The 21,690-nt window shown below is 41.2% G+C and overlaps 1 protein-coding gene across 1 annotated transcript in view; it reads right to left on the bottom strand.

Moving 5' to 3' along the window:
• Positions 1-20,161: 20,161 nt before the first annotated feature.
• Positions 20,162-21,690, bottom strand: part of POLR1B (RNA polymerase I subunit B) — a 30,044-nt gene continuing 28,515 nt past the window's right edge. Inside the window, exon 15 of the mRNA XM_046662789.1 lies at positions 20,162-21,606. Within this exon, the coding sequence (XP_046518745.1) occupies positions 20,724-21,606 (883 nt within the window). The 3' untranslated portion in view covers positions 20,162-20,723. The remainder of the gene's footprint in view (positions 21,607-21,690) is intronic.

Below are 21,690 nucleotides of genomic sequence, written 5' to 3'. Positions count from 1 at the left end.
TACCCAGACCATGTCCTCTCCCGCTTGGCATAAGCTCTGAAGCCGAGATGGACGTGAGTTTAATCTTGGCTCCATGCCGCCATAGGCAAGTCTTTGTAATTCCCCCGGTGTGGTAGCGTTTCCACCTCCTCGCCTGTCTTCCGGTGTGAGGCGTTGGACCGACTGTGAGGCTGGGCATGAGCATCCGTTGGTCAGAGAGCTGAGCATCAGTCCTGCCGTCTGGTGTGCAGAGGTCTCCCCAGACTCCAGCCAAATGAACATAAAATGCAGTTAGTCATAGTGTTTTAAGAGGAACAGGAGCTATTTATGAGCTAGTGACGACTACTTAGGAGTCTCAGTGTGCTCGTCTATAAAATGGGGATACAGACAGTGACTTCCTTCATGTGGGACGTAGTGCCTGTGGAGGGGTTAGCCCAGAGCCTGGACCCTCAGGGGCTCTGGAGAAGTGAGAGCTGTTACAGGAGGCTGTAAGGAGCTGCCTCATTTGGCATTGACATCTGAGGATTGCACCATTGGCCGCCTGAACCTGCCTCAGAGGACGCAAGTAGGTTTGGAGCCATGGGCACTGAAGGAAGGCTTTTCACCCCAAGGCCCTGTGTTCTCCTTCCTGCCAGCACTTCCAAGTATATTTTTGGTAAGAGAAGAGAGGAAGGGAACGGCATCAAGGAAAGAGGACTCTTCTCTGTGGCTTCAAATGTGGACAGAATCCTCAGAGTTTCCTCTCCTGGGAGAGTGAAATCTTAACCTGTCCCATGCCCTCTCCCTGAGTCTTAATCCCAAAGTCCAGATAATGTGCTCCCTCATGGGAAGGGCTTCAAACGCCTGGGCTTGCTGCAAGTAGGTCTCATGACGATCCCAGCAAGGGACATCCCCCTTGGGGAGTGTGACGCTGGTGTGCCTGAATTTCTCATTGCCTTTTGGCCTGTAGCTCAAGAGTGTAACTAACTTCCTCTCTAGGGGTCGAACGTAAGGGAGACCTAAGTGACCGTGGGGTTTAGAGTGAAGCAGATCTGGGTTTGAGGCTGAGGTCTGGACAGAATACTTCGGCTCTCTGGGTTTTAGTTTCCTGCAGAACAGCTGCTTCAGGATGCCCTTGTGAGAGGCAACTGAGATGACGTACGCAGAGCACCTGGTGTGGAACACTCTGTACTTTCCGTTTCTAGGCTTATCGGAGTTTGTTATTGTAGGTACTTGTTTGTTTGCTTTATTTCAAAATCCTGTGAACCCTGTGAAGGAAGGAGCCTTGTGTCTATCTCATGGTCATCAGCTGGGTCCCCCACACACAGCATGAGGCCTCGCAGAATAATAATGGAGTAAATGAAACAATATGCTCACAGGAGTGCGTGAGGATAAAATGAAATCCAGTCATCACTTGTATGGTACTGATTAAGTGCCGCCTATGTGCCAGGAACTGTTCTAGCTGCTGGGGAAACAGCAGCGACTAAAATAAAAATGTATACTATTGAAAAATGATTAAAAACCACAGTTTATGTGATACACACAAACTTTAACACTTCTTGAAGTGGACAGTCTTCATTCTGTCAGCAAAATGGGGTGGAAGGCAGGAAGCTTTTATAGGATAAAAAATAAAGAACAAACAAAAGAGGAAAATAGAAAATATCTGATGGGCTGGGGCCACCCCAGTCAGCCTTGTTTGGGGTGACAAGGAACAAGGAAGTAAGTCTAGAGCCCAGAGTTGGCTGGGCGTTTGGGGATTGGCTGAAGGGATAGCCTGCGTTTCTGGTCAAGCATTACAGGGACGTGAAAGTTACCTAAGTTTCGGTTTGGCTCTCTGGACAGGAGCGGCTCCATCTTGGGCCTAGTTCTTTCAACAATACCCTAGTGGAATTTAACATTCTAGTGGGCAAGATAGACAATAGTCAAAGTAAACAAGAAAAACCTATATTAACTGAATGGTGAGTGTGAAAGAGAATGGTCAGTCTGGGAAGGGAATGGGAAGTATTGGGAGAGTGGCAGTTTTTGGTAGAGTGTCCAGGGAAGGTGTGACACTGTGATTATAGTAAAGATTTGGTCTTCTCCACTGTTGCTGGCATAGAACTGTTAAATTCCCTTGGAATTTCCTGAGTGATGAGAGGGACAGAGGTGTCTTTTGTTATATTAATGAAGTGACTTTTGTACCGAACCTAAGGATGGGGCTGGTTGCCAGGAGAACCAACCGTGTGATTAGAGGGTTGGAACTTTCGGTCCTATCTCCCTGACCTCCAGAGGGGATGAGGTTGAGTCGCTCGCCAATGGCCTGTAGTTTCAGTCACTCATACCTCTGTAATGGAGCCTCCATGAAAACCCAGAAGAACAGGGTTCAGGGAGCTTCTGAGCTGGTGAGATTTAGGAGAGTGGTGCCCTCAGAGAGAGCATGGCGGCTCTGCACCCTTGCCCCATGCCACACATCTCTTCCATCTGGCTGTTCCTGAGTTATATCCTTTTATAAGAAACTGGCAATCCAGTCAGTAAAATGTTTCTCTGAGTTCTGTGAGCCACTCTAGCTAGTTAATGGAACCCAATGAGGGGGTTATTGGAACCTCCAATCTATAGCCATTCGGTCAGAAGCACAGGTGACAACCTGGACTCATCGTCATCTGAAGTGTATGTGAGTATCGGGTGGCGGGACCGGCACTGTTGCTATTTCTGGGCAGACAGTGTCAGAATTGAGTTGAATTGTAGGACACCCAGCTGGTGTCTGGAGAATTGCTTGGTGATAGGGAACACCCTCACCCCCCATTGAAATTGGGTGCAGAACTTTAGAAGACCTCACTGAGATTACCATTTGAGTAAAGACCTGAAGAGGGTGAGGGAGTGAGCCGCGGGGACAAGTGTCCCAGACCGAGCAAGTGCAAAGGCCCTTAACTGAGGCAGGAGCATGCAGGATGTATTCAGGGAACAACAGGAGAGGCCAGTTGGGCTGGAGCAGAGGGAGCCATGTGGCGAATGATAGAGGAGATGAGGCCCAGATGGCGTAGGGCCTTGTGAGCAATTGTAAGGACTCTGGCTTTTACTCTGAGTGAGATGGTGAGTGGGGCCCTGGGTTCTGTGTTTTTAGTAAGCTTCCCAATGTAATTCTACCCATAATCACATTTGAAGATTCAATGAGAAGCCAGAGAGGCAAAAAGGAGGCCCCTCCTTTAGGCCAGTTCTTTCTAGAAGGGAGGTCCTAGTATTGTTACCCTCTATAAAGCAAAAACACTCAAAAACAAATATATGAAAACAAAACTCACCCTTCAGTTAAAGATTCATTTGGTTTAAAAGTACTTTTTTAAAAATACAAGCCCATTTGGGCAGCGTTAATGATTTTGTTCTTCCTAAGGCCTAGCTGCGAATAGCACTGAGAACTGGGGGAGGTTGAGAGGGGAGGTTGAGAGGGGAGGAAGAATCAGCTGTTTGATTTTATTCGAGATCTGCAGATTTCAGCAGGAAGAGAGGAGGGTGTGGTGAAAGGTATGGGATAGAAGAGCAGGTGGTCTGGAAGTGTCATGGGAGGGGGGACTGGTCAGGGACAGATGTGAGGGCGTGGCAGAGTTGTTTTCTTAAAATTTTTTTCTTCAGCTTTATTGAAGTATTACTGACAAATTTGACAAATAAAATTGTATATATATTTAAGTTGTACAATGTGATGTTTTGATACACATGTACATTGTGAAATGATTACCACAATTAAGCTGATTAACATACCCATCATCTCATATAGTTACCATTTTTTTGTGTGATGAGAACATTTGAGATCTATTCTCAGCAAATTTTAAGTATATGATATGTTATTATTAACTGTAGTCACTCTGGTGTACGTGAGACCTCCAGAACTTATTCTTCTTATCACTGAGTTTGTACCTTTTACCTAACATCTCGCTATTTCTCTCACACTCCAGGCCTGGCCACTACCATTTTACTGTCTGTTTCTATGAATTTGACTGGCTTATTTTATTTATTTTTTATTTTTATTTTTTTTTGAGGAAGATTAGCCCTGAGCTAACATCTGCTGCCAATCCTCCTGTTTTTGCTGAGGAAGACTGGCCCCAAGCTAACATCCGTGCCCATCTTCCTCTACTTTTTTTATGTGGGATGCCTACCACAGCATGGCTTGCCAAGCGGTGCCATGTCTGCATCCAGGATCCAAACCGGTGAAGCCCAGGCCACCAAAGCAGAACATGTGCACCTAACTGCTGCGCCACTGGGCCAACCCCTGACTGACTTATTTTAGATTCCACATATAAGTGAGATCATTACAGTAGTTCCCTTTCTGTGTGTGACCTATTCCACTGAGCATATAGTCCTCCAGGTAGGGCATGTCAGATTTGATGAGGGGCAGGGAGTGTGTGATTTGGGGGAGGCGGGGCGGTGCAGGATGGTGGATAGGAGGATGCACTTGCAGAATGTGAGCATCGCAGAGGGAGTTTTAGTCCAGAGCTTTGATCTGCAGCCAGACTGAGGGCCACCACTGATGGCAGCACAGAAACGACTTTGGCCAGGTGATCTACGAGCTGGCAACAAAGTGAGTCTTGACCCTCGGTGCCCTGAAGGGGCTATGTGGCAGGAAGTGATGGTGCCTGTGCATGTAGTGATTTCCCAATGGGGCGTTTGGGAAGGGCGCTGTAGACTGGGAGAGGGTCTCCTGGATTCACAAGCGCTCCTTCTCTCCTCTCAGGCCACTTCACCTGCCACTTTCAATTCTTGGGTTTTTCCCATCCTGCCTTGTCTTGCAAGCTCTCTCTCCAGATCGTAGGTTTATAGGGCTTGACGGGGAGGGAGGCAGACCCTGAGAGCCTGGTACATGTGAAGTCTCCAGACTGTGAGGACAGCAGTGAGTACTCTCTCCCAGCCACATTCCATCTTTTCTCACTAGCCAGGTGCGCAGTGACATAGGACTTTAGGACCATCCCTCCTCTGGAAATCATGGCACAGAAAATTGCTAGAGGAAACCAAACCCTCTGACTTTGAGGGGGTCTCCTGGCTCTTGCCCCCTTTTCTCTATATTAACCCCTTAATTAAAAAAAAAATGAGTGAGAAAAATGAACACTTTCCTTGAAACTTAGCTTCCATTTTCTCACTACTATCTCTTGCACCCCATGCCTCCCAGATTTATTCTTCCAGAGCCCAAAGCCTTGGGATTCCTGGGAACTGCAATAAATTTTATCCCTGGCTCCTGCTTCTGAATTCCAGCCATTTATCAATCTAGGCAGGGGCGGGTAAGGCCTTGAGAAGGGTCCACCTGTTGGGTCCTGCCATGCTCTCACACAGCCTGTATGCCCTGTGTCATGCTGGTGTGGGAGGGTATGGGAAAGAAGCAAAAGCCATGCTCTGTCCTAGAGGAGTTGACAAGCACTAGCTGAACAACCGTCCTGCGTGATGCTGGGCATGCTGCAGGTAAAAGGAGGACGTGGTGCCCTCATGGCAAGGTCTGCCCCAGACTCTCTTCTGCCCCCTGGGAGGAGGAGGAGTGGCTCCCTCCTGGGGATTAGTCTTAGGCAAGATCTTGCCCGCCCACTCAGGGCAATTCCTTTCCTGCACTGGGCTGGTGCTGGGCTTTCTGGTGGGCCTGGCCTCCTGCTCAGCGCTGCCGGTGCCTTCCCCACCTGCTGCAGGTCCATGGGGTCTGAGGCTTAGGAGGAGATGCAGATTCAGGGGCTGTGGCGATGAATGTGTCCCAGTGCTGGTCTGCTCCAGGTCCTCCGGGGCTGGGAGCCACAGGTCGAAAGGGAGACTTGAGGAAACTAGTCACAGTTAGAGGGTGTTGCCCTCACTTCTGTGCCTTTCCTTCAAGAAGTGGCATTTGATGTTCCAAACAGCATGCTGCATGGCTTGGTAAGGAAGAATGAAGGGTGAGAAGGATTAATTAGGTGGTTTGGTTCTCTTATGGGCTGTCTGGGCCTCTTTGCCTCTCCATCACCAATCTCAGTATTAAACGTTCTATCCAGATGGGAGGTGTCCTGGGAAATTCCATATTTAGAGCCCACGCTATCTAACGCTTTGCTCCTCAGGGAGCTGAGCCTCGGCTGTATTAGTTTCCTGAGGTTGCTGTGAGAAAATACCACAAACTGGGAGGTTTAAAACAACAGAAACGTATTCTCTCACAGTTTAGGAGGCCAGAAGTGCAAAGTCAAGGTGGTGGCAGGGTTGATTCCTTCTGGAAACCGAGGGAGAATCTGTTCCATTCATGTTTCCCAGCTCCTGGTGGTTGGCGGCATTCCTTGGCTAGTAGACACATCACTCCAATCTCAGCCTCCATTCACAGCACCTTCTGTGTGTCTCTCTGTGTCCTCGCCACTTCTCATACGGACACCAAGTCCAAAACGCCAGGGGACACTTTTGCCAACGTCCTTTTCCCACAGGCTGAACTATGATTACTGTCCGTAATTAACGCTTGTAATTCGAAAGTCTCATCAGGACTAATTGGCCCGAGTAGGAGGTGTCCTTAAGCCTGCCTTTCTCTACCACCTCTTTCATTCGTCAGTGGCCTCTTCCCCACTGATCCGGTACTGCTTCACCCACACTACACATTTGGGCTGGGGATGCCAGGGGAGACCCAGATGTGTACTCATCCCACTGCCACTGTTCTCATTATGGCATGTCCCCGGTGGGAACATCCTTTACCATCAAGAGAAGTAATACATACACTTGCAACGTCTGTTTTTATAATACACCTTGCAGTACCAGTTACAACCACTTGGGTGAGTGGCATGTCCATTAAATAAAACAGTCTAGTTTCCAGGGCCACAGCAGGGTGGGCAGAGTTGACTGGTAGGGTTGGTACAGCAACACTATAACCTGAAGATTTGTCAGCCATGGGTGGGGGCGAGGGGAAGTCTAAGGCCGGATGTCCGTCTCCTAGGAGCAGGTGGGGCCAGTGCAGGTGGGGCCATGGGAGGCCGCCTTTTTTACAAGATGAATGGGAAGGAGTCACAAGTGGCTTCTCGTTAGAAACACAGAGTCCTTTATTTGATAAGAGAAAGCAGTTTTTTGGCTGCTGGAGGGATCCAGTGCTGTGGATTTACCCCTGTAGTCCCTGTGTTCTTATCTCTGAGGTGGGCTGGGCCTGGAAGTCTGGTTTCTAGCAGGACCCAGGGATGAATACTCCCGGGAACCAAACATATCCTTCAATTTTGTGTTTACTTCTTTCTTTTCATTTAAGATATTCATAAATTCTGTTGTTATGCAACACTCCATTCATGGATATAAGTAACACATTCAGTTTTATGTTTATTAGCTCCATTCTTTCATTGAAGATATTTTTCTGCACTCTTTTCATAGAGATGCATAACATATAATTCAATCTTTTTTTTTTTTAAAGATTGGCCCTGAGCTAACATCTGTTGCCAATCTTCTTCTTCTTCTTCTTCTTCTTCTTCTTCTCCCCAAAGCTCCCAGTACATAGTTGTATATTCCAGTTGTAGGTCCTCCCGGCTCTGCTATGTGGGACACTGCCTCAGCATGGCTTAATGAGCGGTGCCATGTCTGTGCCCAGGATCCAAACTGGCGAAACCCTGGGCCGCCGAAGTGGAGCGTGCAAGCTTAACCACTTGGCTACGGGGCCAGCCCCCTAATTCTATCTTTTGAATATATCTTTCCTTTAAGTAGATTTTTTGCTTGTGTTGGTTATTGCTTCATTTATTAAGACATATACATTTACATATATATGAATTTCATATATATATGGATCTTATGTATACCATTCTTGTTTGAGTAGATGTATTCATTTGGGTTCGCCAGGACTCCATTCATAGAGAAATGAAACATCGTTCAGGGTTGTGTATGGCAGTTTGTTTCATCAGATACTCATTTCAGTTCTGCCAGCAATCCATTCATAGAGAGAAAGCCTTTCATTCAGTCTTGTTTCTAAATCTTTCCTTTTAATAGGTGCAATTGCTTGTATCCTACTAACACTTCAGATATCTGCATTTGTGTTCACAAACACTTCATTCATGGAGATAAAAACACATCACTCAGTCTCATTAGATACTCTCACTGTTGTTATACCAACATTCAATTCAGAGATGAGTAACCCATCATTCAGTTTGTGTGTACCACTTTTCTTTGAGTAGAGTCATTTCCATTCTAACCACTTTTTATTGCAGAGATTTACAATATGTATTGAGTATAGATGTTTCCTTTCAGTGGATACCTACCTTCTTCTGTTACTGTTTTCTACCAACATTCCATTTATAAAGATATATTTCATATCATTCAGTTTTGTGTATAAATCCTTTCTTTCAGTGGATATATTCATTTAGACTTACAAACTCTTCATTCATGGAGATATAAAATATATACTTTAATTATGTGTATAGGAAATTCTCTTATGATGATATGCTAGTGTTCTACCAACATTCCTTTCATAGAGATAGATAGCATGTAATTGAAGTGTGTGTGTGTAGTTTTTCCCTCATTATGCAGATACATATTTATTATACAATATTTTATTCTCCTTTTGTTCAGCTACTTCTTTTGAGTAGATAACTTAGTTTTTATAGTCTATTCATAGAGATAGATTTCATATTCTTCCATGTTGAGTATACCTCTTTCATTAGATATGTTTCTTTGTTCAGTCACATAAATAAATAATACAGAACTCAATTTTGAGTCTGCAGCTTTCCTTTGAGAATATATCTTTTATGTATTTTAGCAACCATTTACTCATAGACATATCAAGCATGTCATCAAGTTTTATCACTTTTTCCTCTCAAATACATTAGTTTTTGTTCTACCAAGACACAATTTCTAGAGACACCTATCGCTCAATCTTTTAAACAGCAGTTTTTATGAGGAGATACATGCATTTGTGTTCTGCAGTCCATGTCTGTAAGTCAAAGGGCAGCAAACTATGGCCCAGGGCAAATTCAGTTTTTGCAAGTAAAATTTTATGGCACACGGGCACAGCCATTCGTCAGCCTGTTGCATATGGCTGCTTTGGCCTAGTTGAGTAGTTGCAACAGAGACCATTTGCCCCTCAAAGCTGAAAATAATCACTCTGTGGCCCCTTATAGAAAAAGTTAGCTAATCCTTTCTTAGACAAATAAAATATTCAATTTGATACATACCATGTTCCTTTCAATAGATGAAATCATGTGTGTCCACCAACACTCCATACAGAAACAAAATGTAAATGGCTTTATGTATAGCACTTTGCTTTAGTTTATGTTCTAGCGACAATCCATTCAAAGAGACTTAAATTATTCAATCTTGACTGTAGTTTTTTTCCTTTCAAAATATACTTTCTTTTGTTTTTCCGGTCATCCTTCATTGAGAGACATATTCAACTTTGCGTATAGCTCTTCTCTTTCATTAGATATATTCGTTTGTGTTCTAAAAACACATCATTTATAGAGATAAAATGTCAGTAAGTTGTGTATATAGATTTTTTCATTTATTTCAGTAAACACCCCATAACATTTAAACCTGAGATGAGATTATGAGAATCGGGGGCTAACTGAGGACTAGGAACTGTCATCAGGTGAGGGTAGTTTAGCAATTGGGTATCCCTGGTAATCAATGAAATTGCAAGGCAGGTCTGCAGCATCATAGGAGGGGGCTGTTATGGCATTTTACAAGTGTTGCGTTACCTTGGGAGACACAGTATTTTCTGTTAATTCTGCAGCTTTCTTGATCAGTATTTGTCCCTCCAGCCCAATTAATGGCAGAGCTGCTTATCTTCTTTCCAGTCTGAGCTGGCTTTCACCCTTTCAGTCCCACACAAGCTTTGACCCTTTCAATTTGTCTGTTCTCCAGTATACCACAGTAAAGATAAATAACCTGTGAAGAGTCCAATTTTATATATACATCCTTCCTTTCCGTAAGTACTTTTTCTTTGTCTTTACCAACATTCCTTCAGAGAGAGACATAATCTGGTGTATAGCATTTCCTTTGCCAGGCAAAGATGCTTCTGTATTAATACCCCATTCCTAGAGACACGTGCAGAGTTCAGCCTTGTGGAGAGCCTGCTCCATTCAGGGAGCACATTTGTTTGAATTCTAAAATCGTTATTATCATAGAGACACACAACGTGTCATTCTTACTCATGGATAGCTTTTTCCATACGATGCAGATGTATGTTTGGCTCTAGCAACACTTCCTTCCTAGACACATATACTATCATTCAGTCTGGTGTGTGACACGTTCCTTTCCGCAGATACATTTGTGTTCAGATACATAACATGGCATTAATAACTGTTTACAGCACTTTCAGTAGGTATATTTATTCTACCAACACTCCAATTACAGAGGTAGATGACAAATAACTAAACCTATGTTTTAGTTCAATGCTTTCCTTTCAGCAGCTACATTGGTTTGTTTTAACAACACTCCATTATAGTAATCCATAGCATATCATTCAATTTTGTGTATGCTCCATTCCTTTGAGTGTATATGCTGTTGTTCCAGCGACACACCATTCATAGATGTACATACCATTCAATCTTATCTATGCCTTTTTCCATATGCGGCAGATTCTATTTTCCAGTGATTGCCACAACAATATCTCTCAGGCTTCATTTGTGAGGTGGAGTCTATTTCGTCACACTCTTGAATCTGGGCAGACCTCGTGACTGCTTTGACCAATAGATTACAGCAGAAGTGACCTTGTGCCAATTTCAGGTGTGGCCCTCATCTGGCCTTGCAGCTTCAGCTTCCTACTTATTGGAAGATAGCCACCATATAAGAAATGATAAAATACTCAACCTTATTTTAGCTCTGTCCCTTTGGTAGATATATTCTTTTGCGTTACACTAACAGTCCATTTGCAGTGATAAAATTTAATTCAGTTTTCATGCACGCACGTACACGTGTATATACACAAATTGAGTTAAATGTTCTCTCTGCAAATGGCGTGTGGGTGTATCTTTATATTGAACACATTTCTTTTTATTATGCTAAAACTACAATCTTACAGACTAACATCATCACATGTATGTGTCTAGATCACTACTTTCACTGGAGACATTCACTTGTGTTATACCAACACTCCATTCGTAGACGTAACTAACATAATTTAATCTTGTATTGACCATACACAGGTCAGTCCTTCTAGTAGATAGAACTATTCATGTTAAAACCAAACTCCAGGGGCCGGCCCTGGGGCTGAATAGTTAAATTCATGCACTCCAGCGGCCCAGGGTTCACCGGTTTGGATCCTGGGCGCAGATCTATGCACCACTCATCAAGCCATGCTGTGGCACATCCCACATGGAGGAAATAGAATGACTTGCAAATGGGATACACAGCTATATACTGGGGCTTTGGGGAGAAAGAAAAAAACAAGAAAGATTGGCAACAGATGTTAGCTCAGGGCCAATCTTCCTCACAAAAAAACCCCCACAAAAACTCCACTTATTTCAGTAAGTAACGTGCCTTTCAGCCCTCTTTTTTCTATATATACATAGACTGTGTGAAAGCCTGAGGATTCAGTCCTCTTTTCATTGCAGACACGTATTGGAATCATTCATAGAGATAATGTATTATTCAATCTTATTACATTATTCAAAGATACAGACCTATCTTTTTAGTAGAAACAATCTTGTTACACTGACATTCTGTTCAAAGAGGAAAAAAGCGACACCTTCCAACCTTGTTTATAGTTCTAACCTTTAATCGCAGACATTTTCTTGTGTTATATCAACACTACATTCATGAGCTAAATATCCTCAATCTTGTGTACAGCTCTATCATTTCAGAAGATGTATTGTGTTACACAAACCTCAATTTATAGAGATAAATAAATAGCATTTAATCTTGGCTACAGTGCTATCTTTTCAATAGATATAATCATTTTCATTATGCAACCCTCCATTCATAGATAAATAGAAAATAATCTTGTGTACAGAACTACTCTTTCAGCAGATATACTGAACTTATGTTGTGTAAACATTCCACTCATAGCTATAAATAACACAGTAAAATCTTATCTACAGATCTGTCCTCTCAACTAGATAAATTCATTTTTGTTTTATCAACACTCTATTGAGACAATTAATTTATTCAATCTTGTGTATAGCTCTATTATTTCATTAGAAAATTCACTTTTATAAACAAATTCAGAAATATAACAGCCCTATTTTATTGCAGATATTAATTTATCAATATATCATTCATAGAGATAATCAACCTGTCATTCAATTTTATACATATTTATTTCTTTCATTTAAAATATTAAGTTAATTTCTTATGCAGTATTCCATTCATACATATAGGTAACACACTCAGTTTTACATGCAGCTCCATCCTTTCCCTGAAGACATTTGTTTCATACCACCATTCCATTCATATAAGTGACATTATGTATCTTGTCTCTGCCTCTATTCTCTTACTGCATACACCAATTTGTGTTACACCACCACAGTGTTCAAAGAGATACATAAGACATCATCCAATCTTCTGTATACCCCTACGCCAGGGGTTGGCGAGTTTTTTCTGTAAAGGGTCAGTGTCTTAGTCTATTCGTGCTGCTATAATAAAACACCACAGACTGGGTAGCTTATAAATAAGAGAAATTTATTTCTTACAGTTTGGGAGGCTGGAAGTCCAAGATGAAGGCACCACTATGGTCAAGTTCTGGTGAGGGCTCTTCTGGTTCATAGCCGGTGCTTTCTGGCTATGTCCCCACATGGCAGAAGGGGTGAGTGATCTCTGTGGGGTCTCTTTTTTAGAAATGCTAATTTCATTCATGAATGGCCCACCCTCATGACCTGAGCACCTCCCAAAGACCCCACCTCCTCATACCATCATCTTTGGGGGTTAGGATTTCAACATATGAATTTTGGGGGGACACAGACATTCAGACTACAGCAGTCAGATAGTAAATATTTCAGGCTTTGCGGGCCATTCAGTCTGTCAAACACTCATCTCTGCTATTGTAGCCGAAAGCAGCCATAGACGACACGTGACTGAACGAGCAAGGTTGTGGTCCACCAAACTTTATTTTATTTATTTATTTATTTTTAGTGTTTTCAAATGCAGTTTATTTATTTATTTTTTGAGGAAGATCAGCCCTGAGCTAACTACTGCCAATCCTCCTCTTTTTGCCAAGGAAGACTGGCCCTGAGCTAACATCCGTGTCCATCTTCCTTTACTTTATATGTGGGACGCCTTCCACAGCTTTACCAAGCGGTGCCATGTCTGCACCCGGGATCCGAACTGGCGAATCCCCAGCCACCGAGAAGCGGAACATGTGAACTTAACTGCTGCACCACCGGGCCGGCCCCTCAAATGCAGTTTATTTTACATATGGTTTTGCTGGAATGTTACTGATGTCCTATTTACTGATTAATTTACTCCTATTATATCTATTTTATCTTATGTTTCTTAATTTTTTTTATTGCAGTAACATTGGTTTATAACATTATATAAATTTTGGATATTCATCATTGTATTTATATTTCTGTGTAGATTACGTCATGTTCATCACCCAAAGACTAATTACAATCCATCACCACACACATGTGCCTGATCACCCCTTTTGCCCTCCTTCTTCCTCCTTCCCCTCTGGTAACCACCAATCCAATCTCTGTGTGTTTGTTTGTTTGTTGTTTTCATCTTCTGTTTATGGGTGAGATCATACGGTATTTGATTTTCTCCCTCTGACTTATTTTGCTTAGCGTAATACCCTCAAGGTCCATCCATGTTGTCACAAATGGTCAGATTTTGTTTTTGATGGCTGAGTAGTATTCCATTGTGTATATATAACAGATCTTCTCTGTCCATTCGTCCCTTGGTGGGCACCCAGGTTGCTTCCAAGTCTTGGCTATTGTGAATAATCTTGCAGTGAACATAGGGGTGCAAGTATCTTTACACATTCGTGTTTTCATGTTCTTTGGACAAATACCCAGCAGTGGAATAACTGGATTGTACGGTAGTTCTAGTCTTAATTTTTTGAGGACTCTCCATACTGTTTTCCATAGTAGCTGTACCAGTTTGCACTCCCACCAGCAGTGTATGAGAGTTCCCTTCTCTCTACATCCTCTCTGACACTTGTTTCCTGTCATGTTAATTATAGCCATTCTGATGGGTGTGAGGTGATATCTCATTGTACTTTTGATTTGCATTTCCCTGATAGTTAATGATGTTCAACATCTTTTCAAGTGCCTGTTGGCCATCATTATGTCTTCTTTGGAGAAATCTCTGTTCAGATCTTTTGCCCATTTTTTAATTGGAATGTTAGTTTTGTTGTTGTTGAGATGTATGAGTTCTTTATATATTTTGGATATTAACCCCTTATCAGATATATGGTTTGCAAATATTTTCTCTCAAATGTTAGGTTGTCTTTTCATTTTGTTGATGGTTTCCTTTGCTGTGCAGAAGATTTTTAGTGTGATGTAGTCCCATTTGTTTTTCTATTGTTTCCCTTACCCAGTCAGACATGGTGCTTGAAAATATTCTGCTAAGACCGATATTGAAGAGCGTACTGCCTATACTTTATCCTAGAAGTTTCACGGTTGAAACCATGAAACCAGGTCTTACCTTCAAGTCTTTAATCCATTTTAATTTTTGTGTGTGGTGTAAGATAATGGTCTGCTTTCATTCTTTTGCATGTGGCAGTCCAGTTTTCCCAACACCATTTACTGAAGAGACTTTCCTTTCTCCATTGTATGTTCTTGGCTCTCTTGTTGAAAATTAGCTGTCCGTAAATGTGTGGGTTTATTTCTGGGTTCTCAATTCTGTTCTATTGATCTCTGTGTCTGTTTTTGTGCCAGTACCATGCTGCTTTGATAACTATAGCTTTGTAGTATATTTTGAAATCAGGGAGTGTGATACCTCCAGCTTTGTTCTTTTTTCTCAGGATTCTTTTGGCTATTTGAGGTCTTTTGTTGTTCCATATAAATTTTAGGATTCCTTGTTTTATTTCTGTGAAAAATGTTGGAATTCTGATGGAGATTGCATTGCATCTGTAGGTTGCTTTAGGAAGTATGGACATTTTAACTGTTAATTCTTCCAATCCAAGAGCACAGACTAGCTTTCCATTTCTTTGTATCTTCAATTTCTTTCAACAATGTTTTATAGTTTTCAGTGTATAGGTCTTTCACCTCTTTGATTAAGTTTATTCCTAGGTGTTTTATTCTTTTTGTTGCAATTGTAAATGGGATTGTATTATTAATTTCTTTTTCTGCTACTTTGTTGTTGGTATATAGAAATGCAACTAATTTTTGTATGTTGATTTTGTATCCTTCAACTTTACCATATTCACTTATTATTTCTAAAAGGTTTTTGGTGTATTCTTTAAGGTTTTCTATATATAAAATTATGTCATCTGAAAATAGTGACAGTTTCACTTCTTCCTTCCCAGTTTTGACCCCTTTTATTTCCTTTTCTTGCCTGATTGCTCTGGCTAGAACTTCCAATAATATGTTAAGTAGGAGTGGCAAGAGTGGGCATCCTTGTCTGGTTCCTGTTTTTAGAGGGATAGCTTTCAGTTTTTCTCCATTGAGAATGACATTTGCTGTGGCTTTGTCACATGGCCATTATTATGTTGAGGTATTGTCCTTCTATCCCCATTTTATTTAGAGTTTTTATCATAAATGGATGCTGTATCTTGTCAAATGCTTTCTCGGCATCTATTGAGATGATCATGTGATTTTTATTCTTCATTTTGTTAATGTGGTGTATCACGTTGATTGATTTGCGGATGTTGAACCATCCCTGTATCCCTGGATGAAACCCAGTTGATCATGATGTATGATCTTTTTAATGTATTGTTGTATTCGATTTGCTAGTATTTTGTTGAGGATTTTTGCATCGATGTTCATTAGTGATATTGGCCTGTAATTTTCTTTTTTTGTGTTGTCCTTGTCTGGTTTTGGCATCAGGATAATATTGGTTTTGTAGAACGAGTTAGGAACCTTCCCCTCCTCTTCAGTTTTTTGGAAGAGTTTGAGAAGGATGGGTATTAAGTCTTCTTTGAACATTTGGTAGAATTCACCAGGGAAGCCATCTGGTCCTGGGTTCTTATTTTTTAGGATGTTTTTGATTACTGTTTCCATCTCCTTACTGGTAATTGGTCTATTCAAATTCTCTATTTCTTCTTGACTCGGTTTTGAAAAGTTGTATTATTTTAAAATTTATCCATTTCTTCTAGATAATTCAATTTGTTGGTGTACGCTTTTCGTAGTGTTCTCTTACAATCTTTCTTACTTCTGAGGCGTCTGTTGTAATTCTCCTTTTTCATTTCTGATTTTATTTCTTTGAACCTTCTCTTTTTTCTGGGTGAGTCTAGCTAAAGGTTGTCAATTTTGTTTATCTTTTCAAAGAAGCAGCTCTTAGTTTTATTGATTTTTTTTTCTGGTTTTTAAAGTCTCTATTTCATTTATTTCTGCTCTGATTTTTATTATTTCCTTCCTTCTACTGATTTTGGGCTCTGTTCTTCTTTTTCCAGTTCCTTTAGTTGCACTGTTAGATTGTTTGAGATTTCTCTTACTTGTAGATGTAAGCCAGTATTGCTATAAACTTCCCTTTTAGAACTGCTTTTACTGTGGCCCATAAATTTTGGCATGTCCTATTTTCATTTGTCTCCACAATAAAACTTTACTTATGGACACTGGAATTTGAATTTTATATCACTTTTGTGTGTCATGAATATTATTCTTTTGATTTTTTCCAACCATTTAAAAATGTAAAAACCATTCTCAGCTCACAAGGCATATAAAAACAAGGGGAGGCCAAGGCAGCTAGAGTTCCTGAGGCAAGTACCCGAGAGTAGAGATGCACTGAGAGAACTACAGAGCTCTGCAGAGGGTCCCCTCCAGCCTTCAGCTCACAGCACGCCTCTGAGCAAACTACTGGAGGGCAGGGGGAGAAGCACCAGAAAAGCCAGGCGGGACAATCGCTGGAGCTCACAGTTGTCCGTGTTCTCACCAGCAGTGGGGAAACCTCACTGGCATGGAGCAGAGACACTGCCTCTGCAGTGAGGCACGGTTAGCCCTCATGGCTGCTCTCCTCTCACCTGAGAAAGCTTAAGAACACTGCAAGACATTGAAGCAGGCCCTTAAGACTGAAGGAAAATGATACGAGGTGGAAAGCTAGTATGTAAAATAAAGATCGCCAGATATGATGCTAAATATTAAACTCTTATTTTATAAATCTCTTTAAAAGGTAATTGAATCCTTAAGGCAAAAGTAATAATGTATTATGGGGTTCATCACATACTTAGAAGTAAAATGACTGATAGAAATAGCACAAAAGCCAAGAGAGGGGGAAGTGTATATTGTGGCAAAGTTCTTACACTATGTGTGAAGTGATGTAATACTGTGTGAAAGCAAAGTGGGACAGATCTAAAGGTGTACACTAGAAATTTTAAAGGACACAACTAAAATGAAAATGTAGAAGTAGGGGTAATAAGCCAACAAAGGAGATAAAATGAAATAAACTAGCTCCACACAAGTGTGGCCAACTAATTTTTGACAAAGGTGCAAAATTAATTCAGTGGAGACAGGAGAGCCTTCAAACAATGGCGCCTGAGCAATTGGATATCCATAAGCAAAAAAATGAATCTTGGGGCTGGCCTCGTAGTGTAGTAGATAGGTTCAGCACACTCCACTTCAGTGGGTTCAGTTCCCCAGTGCAGACCTACACCACTCATAAGCCATGCTGTGGCAGTGTCCCACATACAACATAGAGGAAGACTGGCACAGATGTTAGCTCTCAACAAATTTTCCACAGGAAAAACAAATCTTGATCTAACCCTCAAACCTATACATAAATTAACTCAAAATGGATGAATGGATCATAGATTTAAATGTAAAGTATTAATGTATAAAACCTTTAGAAGATAGCATATGAGAAAATCTTTGGGCTTGGTGAAGAGTTCTTAGACATGACGCCAAAAGCATGATGCACCAAAACTCCAAATGATAAATTGGGCTCTATCAAAATTAAAATATTTTGCTCTGAAAAAGACATGTGAGGATGAAAAGATAAGCTACAGACTGGGAAAGAGTATTTGCAGAATGCTTATGTGACAAAGACCTTATATCTAGAATATATAATGAAGTCTCAAAATTCTGCAGTTAAGAAGATAATCCAGTTAGAAAATGAGCAAAAGACATGAACATTTTACTGAGGATATACAGATGGCAAATAAGCACATGAAATGACGTTCAACCTCATCAGCCTTTAGAGAAGTGCACAGTAAAACCACAATAGGGGACGAGCATGGCGGTGTAGTGGTTAGGTTTGCAGCCTCCACTTTGGTGGCCCGGGGTTTGCAGGTTCAGATCCCAGGCGCAGACCTACACACTGCTCATCAAGCTGTGCTGTGGTAGTGTCCCACACAGAAAACAGAGGGACATTGGCAACAGATGTTAGCTCAGGGCCAATCTTCCTCACCAAAAAAACCCTCAAAAAACAAAGAAAAAAAACCCCAATGGGTATCACTAACACACCTATCAGAATGGCTAAATGAAAAGTAGTGACACCACCAAATGCTGGTCAGGATGTGGAGGAAATGAATCACTCATACATTGCTGGTGGGAATGTAAAATGGTACAGCCACTTTGGAAAACATTTTGGCAGTCCCTTCTAAAACTACACATGCAACCACCATATGAGCCAGCAATCTCATTCTTGGACATTTGTCCAGAGAAATTAAAATGTTCACAGAAAAAGTCTGTACATGATTGTTCAGAGCAGCTTCATTTAAACACCAAAAACTGAAAACCAAAATTTCCTTCAACAGGCGAGTGGTTACACTGTGGCACACCCATACCACAGAGTACTATGTAGCAATAAGAAGGAATAAACTATTGATTGATACATGTAACAACTTGGACGGATCTAAGCAAATTATGTTGAGTGGAAAAGGCCAATCTCAAAAGGCCACGCACTATTTGATTCCATTTACATAATATTCTTGAAATAACAATAGAGATGGAGAGGATTAGTGGCTGTCAGGGGTTAAAGTAGGGGGTGGGATAGGGACAGCTGAGCCTCGTGGTGATGGGACAGTTCTGTATCTTGATTATTTTGGTGGTTACATCAATCTACACGTGATAAAACTGAACAGAATGACACACACATATATGAGTGCAGTAAAACTGGGGAATTGTGACCAAGCTCTGTGAATTGTCCCAATGTCAATTTCTTAGTTGTGAATCTATAATTGAAAATAGAAGTTTTTGTTTGTTTTTTTTACCATTTTTAGTGCTGCTAAATAAAACCTGGAGAGACTTGAATAGACCTCAGCTATGGGACTGTGAGGCAGAAAGGCTGGAATGAGATGGGAAAGTCTAGTTGGGATTCTACTAATGGTAGGGGAAGGAGCAGCCAATAGATTCAAGGTATTTTTCCTTATTCTTTTCAAGGGTTTCATGAAACAAAGCCAGGATATAGCTTGAATGGATAGGTTTTTCTCAGTCTGGCCCTATTTGCCTTATAATTAGTGATAGACACCTAAAGCCAGACTCAGGAAAGAATCATCTTAGGAAAGTTTTTAACATCAAAAAGCATCTTATACTTGGTCAAGTGCACACAAGGTTATTTGCTGCCAACACTGTTTATAATGGCCAGAGAATGGAACGCCCAAATATCCATCAGCAGGGGACAATACAGCCATACAGTGAAGTACTGTACACAGAAAAGAACAGCAACTGGATTTTAGAGATTTAGTGTGAAAAAAGAATGTACCATATCTCAATAAATTTTTAATATTACATATTGAAATGGCATTTTGGCTATATTACATTAAATAAAATACAGTATTAACATTATTTCTAAGATATAGAAACAACCTAAATGTTCATTAAGAGATGATGGATAAAGAAAATGTGGTATACACGCATGCAACAGGAATATTATTTAGCCTTAAAAAAGAATGAAATTCTGACATACGCAACAACATGCGTGAACCTGGAAGACATTAAGTGAAACAAGCCAGTCACAGAGGACAAACACTGAGTTATCTCACTTACATGAAGCATTAAAACAGTCAAACTCATAGAAACAATGTAGAATGATGTCACCAGGGGCTGGTGGGAGAGGGAAATGGGGAGTTGCTGTTCAATGGGTCTAACGTTCCACTTAGACACGATGAGTAAATTCTAGAGACCTGCTGTACAACCTTGTTATCGATAGTTAACAACACTGTATTGCACACTTAAAAATTTGTAAGAGGGTAGATGTCAAGTTCAGTGTTCTTGCCAAAAACAAAAAAACACAACCCAAAGGGGCACAAGGAAACTTTTGGAGGTAACGTTTATTCCCGATTGTAGTGATCGTTTCACAGGCATATGCATATGATCATATCCATCAAATTGTATATATTAAATATGTGCAGTTTTTGTAAACAATTAGACTTCAATAAAGCTGTTAAAAATATTTCTATCTTTTTTCTTCACTTTAATGTGGATATAGGAAAATATAAAATTACATATATGGCTTGCATTATATTGGACCACTCCGCTCCAGATGGACAAATGAACATTTGACAGTCACTGCGTGCTGAAAGGACACAAAGAAGCTTGGGTTGGAAAGACTTTTCCCTGTGTATCCTTCTATTTAACAATGTACCATTTTTTAAGAAGACACTTGTGGAATTTTTGAACAAATATATTGAAAATCAACTTTGGTAGTTATTATACCAGAGAGACTTGGAAACCTTGAAATCTTGGTTGCTAGGTCTTGGTTGAGAGTTCTCACACCCTTGAAAAAAACCCAGAGTAACCTAGTATCTTCACTGAACCAAAGTTACATTTTGTTTTAATCTGATAGTTCTGCTAACCCAAAAAGCCAGCATCAAGTTAAATGACATCCAGTTTCACTTTGATGTTCATAGCTGCCAGCTCAGCTACAAAATACCGAAAAACGTAAGGCACAGAAACAGTGTCGATAGTGTCACTGCGATTACACAGAGTACAGTTGTATTTTCTGTTGCGCATGGCAGACCACGAAGGGGGTGGCTTCTCCAACAGAGGAGACAGTAAACTACCACACTTCACACACACGTGGGCTACCGATCGATCAGAACAGTTGAAGAGGCGGTCATGAAGGAGAAAAGAGGTACCATGAGCTAAAAGAGCATCCCGTTCCATTTCCCCAAAACGGATTCCACCCTGGACATTTCTTCCCCCAATAGGCTGGTTAGTGACTTTGTCTCTGGCTCCTGTTGTTCTAACCTGGAATTTGTCTGAGACCATGTGGCGCAGGCGTTGATAATAAACCACACCTATGAAAATGTCTGCTTCCAGTTCTACCCCACTGATGCCACTATACAACCTCTCGGTGCCATAGAAGTTGTAGCCAGCAGCCTTTAACATCTCACCAAAGTATTCTAAGGCCGAGTTCTCCTCTGAAAAGATGAAGGGTGTAGCATCATGGCAGAGACCATGCAAAGCTGCAGACTTCCCTGCCATACTCTCGATTAACATACCGATGGTCATTCGGGATGGAAAACCATGAGGATTGAAGAGAATGTCTGGGACCATCCCACTCTCAGTAAAGGGCATGTCCTCAGCTGGCCACAATCTGCTCAAGATGCCTTTTTGCCCATGACGACTGGCAAATTTATCTCCGATGGTTGGGTTCCGAGGGACTCTCATTGTGATGCAAATACACTTGAATTTTCCACTTCCAGTGTCGTTACTGCACACTTTGATGTTATCCACAATACAATTTTCTTTACTCCTAGGAAAAAATAAACCACACAAAAAGCCAAATTATTTGCTTAAACTTACAGAGATACATAAGTTTTATTGATATAATTAGTGC

The sequence above is a fragment of the Equus quagga genome, chromosome 5 (assembly GCF_021613505.1).
Source record: "Equus quagga isolate Etosha38 chromosome 5, UCLA_HA_Equagga_1.0, whole genome shotgun sequence".
NCBI classification, from domain to species: domain Eukaryota; kingdom Metazoa; phylum Chordata; class Mammalia; order Perissodactyla; family Equidae; genus Equus; species Equus quagga.
This window is presented reverse-complemented; position numbering and strand designations above follow the sequence as displayed.